The sequence below is a fragment of the Egretta garzetta genome, unplaced genomic scaffold, assembly GCF_000687185.1.
Source record: "Egretta garzetta isolate BGI_Z169 unplaced genomic scaffold, ASM68718v1 scaffold622, whole genome shotgun sequence".
Lineage (NCBI taxonomy): Eukaryota > Metazoa > Chordata > Aves > Pelecaniformes > Ardeidae > Egretta > Egretta garzetta.
Genome location: NW_009258780.1, coordinates 502,275 through 512,530, shown reverse-complemented (window position 1 = coordinate 512,530; position 10,256 = coordinate 502,275). Strand labels below are relative to the sequence as shown.

Sequence of the window (10,256 nt, the reverse complement as noted above, 5' to 3'; positions counted from 1 at the left end):
GGGAGGGTCAAACCCAGCTTTGGGACAGCTCTACGTTTAAATTTTCAAGTCTGAGGTGGGGAAATGTTCTCATTTGTTGATTTGGTTCAGATAAGCTTTTTCTGAAAAAGATGTAGGGCTCCATGATTTTGGTTTGGGTCAACTTTTGGCCTCTTTATTCGAACGCCATAATGATTACATCATTCAAAAAAGGCCATTACATAGAACTTCACTTCAAGCACTGCAAAATGAAGATGTCCAAGTACTGAAGCAGCTACCTTGAGCCTGTATTACAGGTTACATACGTGATACGGAATAGGAACTTAGCAAAGCTGCTCACCTTCTTCATCTGAAACATCCAGGACCTCAGTCATTGTCTCGGGTACATTTAGCTTGTGCTTCTCTGTTACAGTCTGCAAAGACAGAAGCATCCATCGTCAAATTAAACACCAGAAGCAGCAGCAGAGGTTACAGTAGGATATTTTCAACAGCAACAGCCATGGGATCTGCCGAGGTATTTTATAACAAGTTTCCCCTTCCCCTAACTTTATTTTTCATCTTTATTCCAGAAGCTCCTATTCTTAGCGCTGTATAAGGTAACATTTATTCTGACTGAAAAAAAAGTAAAAAAAAAAAAAAAAAAAAGATAACGAGCTGGTCAGAGGAATAAAAGAAAAGAAAAGAAAGCTCTCAGCAAATTTATTTATAACCGGGGTGCATGTAGAACAATTCAGCTCAATGTTTCCAAGATGATTTTAAAATGAATTAGGTAATGTCTACAGAAGAGCTTCAGAAAGTTGTATGTGGCATATGGAAATTATTAAATCGTAAAGCATTTGGAAACGAAGTTATGAATGATGTGAAATTTTTAAATTCAAAGAAGATGTGAGGGATTTACACAAATCACTCGAAACATTTCTCCCCCCCCCGCCCAAAAGTGACTACACTGCATAGTAATGATATCTTTTTCATAAATCATGTATATTCCCCCAAATCACATATACATCAGGGGGAAAAAAAAAAGTTATTTGAAAATTCTGATCTATTTTGTGCACCTCGAACTGCTGGGGGGGCCCTGTTTAAGTGTGAGAGCACAGAGCAGGAGAAGGCTGGAAGGTTTTTTTTATCATTTTATCTTCATAAATGACTTCCAGAAGACGTTCAGGGGTGCTGAATTGCAAACAGGGACATCCTTTTAGCATCAAAATACACACTGGAGAAGGAGACGAAGAAGGTAATGAGAGAAACTGTAGGAAGCACAAGGTGTGAAAAAGGAAAACTGCAGGAAACCGCAGCGTGTTACGATACAGGAGACAAAATGCAAAATGCCAAGGACTTCAAAAAAAAAGAGCAGTGATCAGAACAGCGTTAGTCACTACAGAAAAGGAGATTTTTCCCTCGCTCCACCCAGATCTGCACCAGTCAGCTGAACTGGGGAGCCTGTTAGGGTACGTCGGAGGAGAGGTGTCCCATTGACATGGAGCGGGATGTCAGGAGGCCATGCGTCGTGCGCAACTCCCGCTGCGGCAGCGCTTCGCTCCCTATCGGGGATGCTATCAAGCATAAATCAACATCGCAGGAAGAAGTAGTGAAAGAGCGCGCAATCCGAGGGATACTTAATGTCAGCCAAATGCCGAGTCCCTTCTGCAGCATGTTTTTGGGAGAACGCCCGTTGATATCAAGCAGTGAAGTCACCAGCAGTTTTTCTTGCACAAAACTTCCTAGGTATTTCCCAATTCTGTTTTACACTTCTCGATTTCTAACAAACCAACATAGATAGCGCTCTTGATTATTACAAGATCCTGCACTTCTATAAATAACAATGTTACCCACAGCGTAATTACTTTGGAAATTTGTTTTGAAAGTCTGCTTTACATTTTTGAAATATATTTAACTGCGGCAGCTGTTTTCAGTTCACCCTCCTGAAGCGCAGGGAACGAACAACGTCCTTTGCTTCAAATGGCAATCCCAACCAGGCCTCCTAAATTCACGCTTACCCCTGATTCACGACAATTAATTATTTCTGTTGCAGTGGTTTTTCGTAACACATGTTCTCTGTTGAAAATGAGTTTATATTCACCAAATGCCTCCATCGATATGTTTGACTTCCCCGCCCCGAATTCCCAGGGCTTTCCTCGGATAGAAATGTCAGGCAGCAGTAAGGTGACAAAGCCAGCGATGACAGATGGGGAGGATGCTATCACTCAGGTGATGCCGACCTCATCTCTTCAACAACACGGCAGCAAGTTAACAGATATATCGTAAATTTAAAAAAAAAAAAAAAAAAAAAATCACTGACACTGGGCTAAAGAAATGAACCCAGGCGAAGGGGGCCGGGTAATTTCCAAGCGAAGCGGAAAGCGCTGCGAGTACCAACTCACTGGCACTGTAATTGCCGTTGCCGTTGGATCTATGCAGAGTGCACTGCAAATCCTCTGCTGCCCGTCCATATGTTCCCCACGGAAAAGAACTGAAAAGTCAGGAAAAAACCCAAAGGCAGGAGGAGGTGACCAAATTCTGAAGCAAGGGGAAAGAAGGGGCCTGCCTAGGAGTCACAAATGCTGCGTTCTGTATGCCTGCTGTATGACCAAAATTTAAGAAAACTTGGTTCCCAACCTTAGCTTATGTACAAAACCCATCTGGTTAGAAGGAGGCAGAAGTGAAAGGCTGCTACGATACTCCAGCCCACAAGCTACAGGCGTAGAGGTGCCCTGCATACTTTCTATCAACTTAGATCTGCACCCCCTAGTACCTAAGGCTTATTTGTCATGATTATCAATTTATTCATAAATACGGTTTTTACAGGCCCCCTGTATAATAACAATCTGCTCTCCGACTGAGGCTCTCAGACATTATTATTTATTTACAGAGAAGTAATGATACTTGATGTGCTTCCTGATTTTCCCTTCAGTCAGAGAAAATTATTACATAATTTAACAACCGAAACAAAGTTTGGAAAATGGAATCAAGGGAGAGCATGAACAAAAAATCTGTAATGCTACCTTTGGAACACTGAACTCGTCAAGGATCGTGAGTTCTACATCAATTCCCAACAGAAGTTGTGAATTAATGTTTTTAAATGAACTTTTAATACAATACTGGAATTTTTTTTTAATTGATAGGCACACTGGAAACGTCAAATACTTTCAAAACTTAAAATCCATATCTAGCCCCATAAAAGGCCCCCTTTGAAAATCTCTTAGGGCATATTTCTCAAAGTCCCTACTGTTCAGTGCCACTGAGAATTCAATTCTGTACTTTAGGCTTCTGTATTTAAGACTTTCATTGTAAGGCCCCATTTTCATCTGGTGGTATAGAATAATTCAGATATATAACTGAGGTATATAAACCTATATGTACATTCAGCGATTACTTACTCAACAGCCGTATACCGTAAGCAACCTCCAAACTCCTCATGTATTCATCTGTCCACAGGAAAGCTATGCCTGTTTGTAGAAGGACCCCAAAACTTAATTGCATAGCATACCTCCGGAGGTCTAGCATATTCCGATTTATTTCCTAACCGCCTCTAATCTGTGAGTGAAAATAAGTGCACTTTATTCTCTCTATTGCTTTACATCCGTGTGGTCCCACTAATAACAACACTAATGCAAGTAAGAGGGAAATTTGTTCAAAGTTAGACCAAAGGCTTTGGCACCGGAGATCTTTTCCTCATCCCAAATGCCAGTGACTTGAATATCAATAAAGCGTCGGCCGGTCTAACATCCTCCACGCATCGCTCGGCTACAACCTTAGAGAATGAAGTAGCTATGGTGACAGCACCTTTTTTTCAGCGCTAAACGCTGCGTTCTGGTTTGGCAACACCAACCTCACCATCTGGGGAACCTTAATGCAGGCGGTGCCTGTGAGTGCCTGCCATTTATCCCTCCTTTTTAGGACTTGTTCTAAATTATCTTTCATCAACAGTCCCCGCCACAAGCACCCCCACCAGAGGTTTATAGTCTGTATATCCCTAAGGTGCAAGATTCAGACAAGTTCATAGCTGAAAAATTGGCGGAGTTTATCAAGGGTTCCCACCTGACTTTTAAAAGTAGAGCTTTGTACACAGATGCAGCTCAAGATTTCAGATTTTTATGCAAGCATTAGAGCTCAACCATGCAAGTAAGGCTCGGTATTTGATTCAGTCCTAAACCCCAAGCATCTGGGACCTGGTAGAAAAATCCATTACCCTCAGAGCAGGCGTAAATGGAAAAAGTGTGCCAGGACACAGCACGGGGAACAGCAAAGGTGGCATCTGAAGCTAACAAATCCACTTCTCAAAAGGGCTGAACTTCCTTGAAAAATTTTACCTAGTTTTTATTTTTCTAACTCTCTGAATAGATACTCGTGGGGTTATGCACATCTGTGTGATGTGCTGTATGATTAAACAAGAACGCGAAATGAAATAAATAACAACGGAAACATACAGTCTTTATTAAGAGACTTCTGGAATTACGCTGGAATTCCTTGTCCAAACCTGACTCAGTCTGATCTTTGCAGGTCGTTAATAAATTATGGCTCGCTCTATTTGTAACTTTATGCCATGTTACTTCTATTCCATCTTCCTCCGTTAGTACCAGTGGGACTTGCTGTCAGTGTGCAACAAAATCAAAATTGTTTTCTCATTTCTTTACAACAGACTTTGGATTTCTTCCCTTCCTCTGATTGAGCAGTGGCATCTTTTAAGTAATCTGTGGGGTTTTATGGCTCTGAGCTCCTAAATGACATCTAGATCTGATAGGTTTTCTAGACTGCTAATCTTTCTTGCATTACAAAAAAAAAAAAAAAAAAAAAAAAAAAAAAAAAGGCATGACCTTACAGCAGCATTTCAAGATAAAATGCAGTAATGGAAATGTAAATTAAAATTAATTTCTTAAATGGTGCACTATTTCTATTGTTCTCCCTTCCTACCTGCTAAAATATTTGTAGATGGGAGGTAAAAGTCCAAGAAGATAAAACCTTCCCCTCGCAGAGCGTCAGAACATACTGGTTTCTCCTGGCTTAAAGCAACAGTACCACCCCGCTGATGTTGAGCACATACTGTCACAAACCCTGAAGTCAACATACAGACTGCCGAGAGCGTGGGGGACTGAGGGGACTGAGCACGGAAGGAAAGATTCTGTCATATTTTTGAAAAACAGGATCTATTTGAAGGGAAAGTGTCTCGAGTACGATGATGATTGATGTGATTCAGAGCCACCCAGCGAGCATCGTTAAGCTTGGCACCCCTCCAGGGCTGGTACAGTCCCAACGTTAAGCAGCTCGCTGTGGTGCGCTGCAATGGCTGAGCCTCAGTAGGTGTCAAAAGTGTGGAAATGTAAGGGCAAAACTGAAAAGGAGAGGTGGAAAGAGAAACGGAGAAAGAGGGCAGGATCTCAACAACAACACGCAAACTTCTGGAAAGTTTGAGTTTGTCTTGAGAAAAAAGTTTTACTCTGCTTTTGAATAGTTGTTTTCCGTCTGTACGCACAGAGATTTTGTTACCTAGCTCAGCAAAGCCTGTTGTGTTGCGCACGCTTAAAAGATACACTGAAAGCATTGTAGCACTTCTGCAAAAATCCAACAGAAAGGGGGGGAGACGACTAAACCAGAAAATAAAAAAGGGAGAGGGATACATGGGGAGTCTGAGGGAAGAAGAGAAAGACAACATTCTGAATAAAGAGAGACATTTTAATGCATCTGCAACTCACAGTTGTGGTGGTGGTAATCTCCTCCGTTACAACCTTCAGCGTATCGACCACTGAGATGTATCCCAGCCGCCTTGCAATAGCTAAGGCAGTGTTACCATTCTGAAGGGAAGAGAGAGAAGGGGAGAGAGGGAGCGCGATGAGAGGGAGGACTGTGATGCGAACCAATGAGATCACCCAACACTGCATGAGCCAGCATTTCCATCCAAAACAAGGCGCAGCCTAGGAAAATCACTGGTTTTTTTTACCGTTACATCTGACTCCGTCTTTGTAACTTCTTTAAGACTATAGCCCCGATTACCATGGCAACACAACACACTTACAACTGCCTGCTATTCTAAATAAAAAAGCGCTGTATGGTTTAACCCTTCGGTGCTCAAATTTCACTACGCAGAACGTGTCTTGTCTGCAGAAGTTCACATTTTCTTTTGCTTAAACGGCTCTATATCAGAAACACTCTTCTAAAAAAAAAAAGTATTTTAAAATGCTGCAGTTCCACTTCCAGTTGAAACTGTTGAGGTTTTATTGGGTACAATTCCCTCTTGGGGGAATACAAGATTACAGCTGTGTTGTCCATGTACACTTCCACTACTCCCTACAACAAAAATGTATGTCCAATAAAAGTGCACAAAAGCTGATGACTTAACAGACACAAAACCAACCTATATAAAGGCTTGGCGGTGGGGAATTAATTTCCATTTAAATAAATTTATTTGCAGTTTAAATGCCCATGATATTTAGCTGTGCCACTCATCAAAGGGACATTAAAGTGATAATTCAGCAAGTGTTTAGGTCATCACCTGGGACGTTGGCAGCCTGCGGTCCCCATGTCACTCGACTTGGGGAGAGGTGAAAGAGATGTGTGTCTTTGCAAAGAGCTCTACACAGAATCGTTCTGTGTTATTCTGCACTGAACCAACAGACAACACGCCGGCCTACGGGGGGAATCGTGGAAAGCCACCGTACCGCTCTTTGCACTGAAATAATTTCTCCTGTTGCACCCCTGCACACTGTGCGCAGGGTACCAGCCCGAGGGCTTCTCTCTACTTCAGTATTGGCTTTAGTTATCTATACTTTAAGTTCTTCTGTATCAGGCTAGCTCAGCAACCCTGAAGCAACACAGTGTTTGTGGATTAGCAGCTCGAAATGCATAGATTAGCATCTTCACAGCCCAAATAATTTGACTGTTACCATCACTTGCACATTAACTGCTCGCATCCTGCTCCCATAGCCCCCTGCCAGATGTCTTGGGTTGAAATTCTCTCTTACCTCAAAGCTAGAGGTTGCTAGGTGTGGACGAGAACAGATCTAGTACCTGAAACAGCATGCAAACTGTGCAGCAAAGACCCATCCCCGAGACCCTGCTTGGATTTGGGTTAGATTTGGGCATGACAGCCCCAACATGAGGACTGAAAGCAAGTACAGAGCCCTTCGGTTGAATTCACCCAATGGTACCCACAGCCCCAGGAGCTGGCTACAACGGTCTCTTGAGTGATGATCTGGTGCATAAACCAGTATTTTGGATAACTTCACAGAAGATTATTCAACACGATCGTTCCAGGACCAAACAGGGCGCCAGTGCTGATTTAAGCATGCACGCGGAAACCTGATCCGCTCTGGGGAATGACACGAGTTTTGGACACTCCGGCTGCATTTTCAAGATTGCCCAATTAGAGGTGACTAATAACAACAGCAACATGAAATAGGGCAGTTGCATTCCTGGCTGACTGTGGAGAAGGAGCTGTGCCAGAGGTTATTGACGGTCTTTGAGGAGGCATTAACATCAGTGAGAACCTGAAACAGATCCAGTGGACTGAGGGACAGAAATTTGGGGCTAAATCTTCAAAAAAGCCCAGGTTCCAATTTCCCCTTAATTTTTATGGAAAAGTCCTTATCGAGGTATCAATTTACAGACAGAGGAGCTGAGGCAAAGGGCAACTGAACAAGCACGGCACAGCTAGCTGTGGCCCGCCTGACCCTGCAGCTCAGAAATCAGTTTTCCCACCTCACGTTTAGCCAGTGAGTTAGATCTGATCTGCACTGCCTTAAGAGGATAAGGAAAAGAAGAGGAAGTTACATTTACACATCTGACAACCAGCTGTATGAGGAATACTTTCACCAAAACAAAGGCTTGCTCTTAAGCCCCGAGAAAGGAAAGAAAAGAACTGTCCAGGGAAACAAGTTCCCGCTGGCACTTCACAGACTTACGGTGGTGGTGGCGTTGGGCTTGGCCCCATGTTGGAGAAGAACGTTAATGATGTGAGTGTGGCCTTGTTGAGCAGCTTGGTGAAGAGGGGTGTAGCCGTTCTGTTGTCCACGGCGATTACGATAAAAGCAAACAAACACAGAACAACAAGCACCAGTAATTAGATTAGACGCTTTCGCTTTGCTTCCTTCTGCTCCTTTTGGGACATTTCAAAAAGAAAGCAGGCCATCAACCCAAAGGTAATAAATCTTCAGTAATACTCCTTCCCCGGATTAATGAAAAGACAAAGGAAGATAATATTTTTATTCACAAATTGTCTTTCATCTCACCAACATAAGCAATCTCTGGGAAGATAGATAATTCCTCGCTTCCTAAATCAGAGGGAGGAACAAGGAGGAGCAGTACAGTGGCATGCTAAGGATATAAAGTCAGAGCTGAGGCAGAGAATATTTTTCTTCCTCTCACATATTTGTTTCCTATAGAAGCCCCAAGATTTGCCTTTAAAATATTTGAGCCAATTTTAATCTAATTTTTTAACAGCAGTGATTTGAAACTATTTGCTTTTAAAAAGGCTATAACCTATTACAAACGTCAATCAATTTTAGCTTTACTTTGCCTTCAAAAGGCTTGACCAAGCTATAATTAACTTAAAAACACGTACACAACGTCTGTATTAATAAACACGCTTAACTCCATATACTTCTCTGCTCCACTGATTCACTCTGATGTTACACATTGCAGAAATATAACCAAAGTGCACTTCAGCTAGTTGATCTGGGATAGTATTGTGTAAGGCCACTCAGGCAATTAATTTATAAAATTATTTGCAATTGGCTTTGAAAGCAAGCAGAGAATAAACTGGAAGAAAACAGCAAGTTGATCTCACTGTGCACTTATGTAAAGACTGGGGGCAGGCTCCGAAAGACACACTGGGAGAGCTCCCTCTTTTGCAAACAAATAGATGCAAATAATGCTTTGAACTACTAATTAAATAGTGACAGGTCAGAACTGTTACAGTTCTTATATTTACAGTATGTGGGCACGGACTACTAAGAAATCAAAGGAGGACTTTACTGTAGGTTGTAGTGCAATGTAAATTCAATATCTTTACTTCAATATTAGTGCAGTCCTTCAAAAAGAGAATTCAGCCATATTATTTTTTCCCTGGAGACGGCACAAAGCATCGTGCAGTCTTAATCAAAGGAGGACTTTACTGTAGGTTGTAGTGCAATGTAAATTCAATATCTTTACTTCAATATTAGTGCAGTCCTTCAAAAAGAGAATTCAGCCATATTATTTTTTCCCTGGAGACGGCACAAAGCATCATGCAGTCTTTATCTAGTTAAAAGACCAAGCTGCAATAGAGGTTACTTATTCTTTAACATGCTCGTCCTGCATCCAGCCAGGATGGATTTGCTCTTTAGACCGAGTCCATGGTACCAGCTCACAGATTGCCAGTATTTTCATTGGTCCCTAGGTGTGAGATTCTGGAGAACCACTGCCCCATACTCTCATACAAACTTCCTGACTTTAATGAAATCATTCTAAATAAGCTAAATACCTGGGGAAATGGTGCCAGAATCTGGCCCAGTGGCTCCTCAGACATAGAGTGAGACCTAATACTAAAGAAGCAAGTCAACCTTTAGTTAGCCTGCAAATACCTCAGCTAAGTGCCTTGGCACCTATCATTTGGATCCTGCTGGTGTCTGCATCATTAATTCTTATCAGCTGTTTTTTCTAGTGGTGTTGCCTGTTCTTTTGGAATCCCTGGGTTTTGCCCATTGGTTTTGGGTGATCTCAGGAGGGACGGGCCAGCACCTTTTCTTTATTTACTTTGCTGTTTCTTACCACATTGAGCTGTGACCACTGTGATGAAATACTGCTTCTTCACTGAGAAATGAATCCATCCCATAGGTCGCAGCTGGGGACAGAGGAGCTGGCCAGAGGGACCAGCAGACCACAAGCCTGATTTTGACTAGATCTTACAAACACTAAGTATGTCACTAGAAGTATCAATGGACTTCTTCACGTTGATCCCAAGACATCCCGCCTGAAGCTAGCGGCTAGCTATTGCCCGAAACCAGCTTTAAGCTGAAACCCTGCAGCTCCTTTCCAGTAAGGGTGATGTGATGCAACACACTGTTGCTGTCACCCAAACCTCTCTCCGTGCATACTGAGGAGAGACACAATTGTTGCTACAAAAGGCGTCACATTCAGCTGTTGTGCCCACCCGTTTATACTAGAAGAAACTGCTGAAGTCAGTGGATTCTGTTCAGACTTTGGCTGTAGGCAGTCAGGCCCGTTTCAGTGGGCCCACACCAGTAACAGCGTACCCAGATTCCCCTCAAAAAAACCCCAAACCTGTCTTCAAGTAAACTGCGTTC

At 42.5% G+C, this 10,256-nt stretch overlaps 1 protein-coding gene across 1 annotated transcript in view; it reads right to left on the bottom strand.

Annotated features, from left to right (window-relative positions):
* Positions 1-302: 302 nt before the first annotated feature.
* Positions 303-10,256, bottom strand: part of ANK2 (ankyrin 2) — a 121,100-nt gene continuing 111,146 nt past the window's right edge. Inside the window, exons 21-23 of the mRNA XM_035889080.1 lie at positions 7,875-7,973; positions 5,670-5,768; positions 303-392 (exon numbers count right to left, since the gene is read on the bottom strand). Coding sequence (XP_035744973.1) covers positions 303-392; positions 5,670-5,768; positions 7,875-7,973 — 288 coding nt within the window. The remainder of the gene's footprint in view (positions 393-5,669; positions 5,769-7,874; positions 7,974-10,256) is intronic.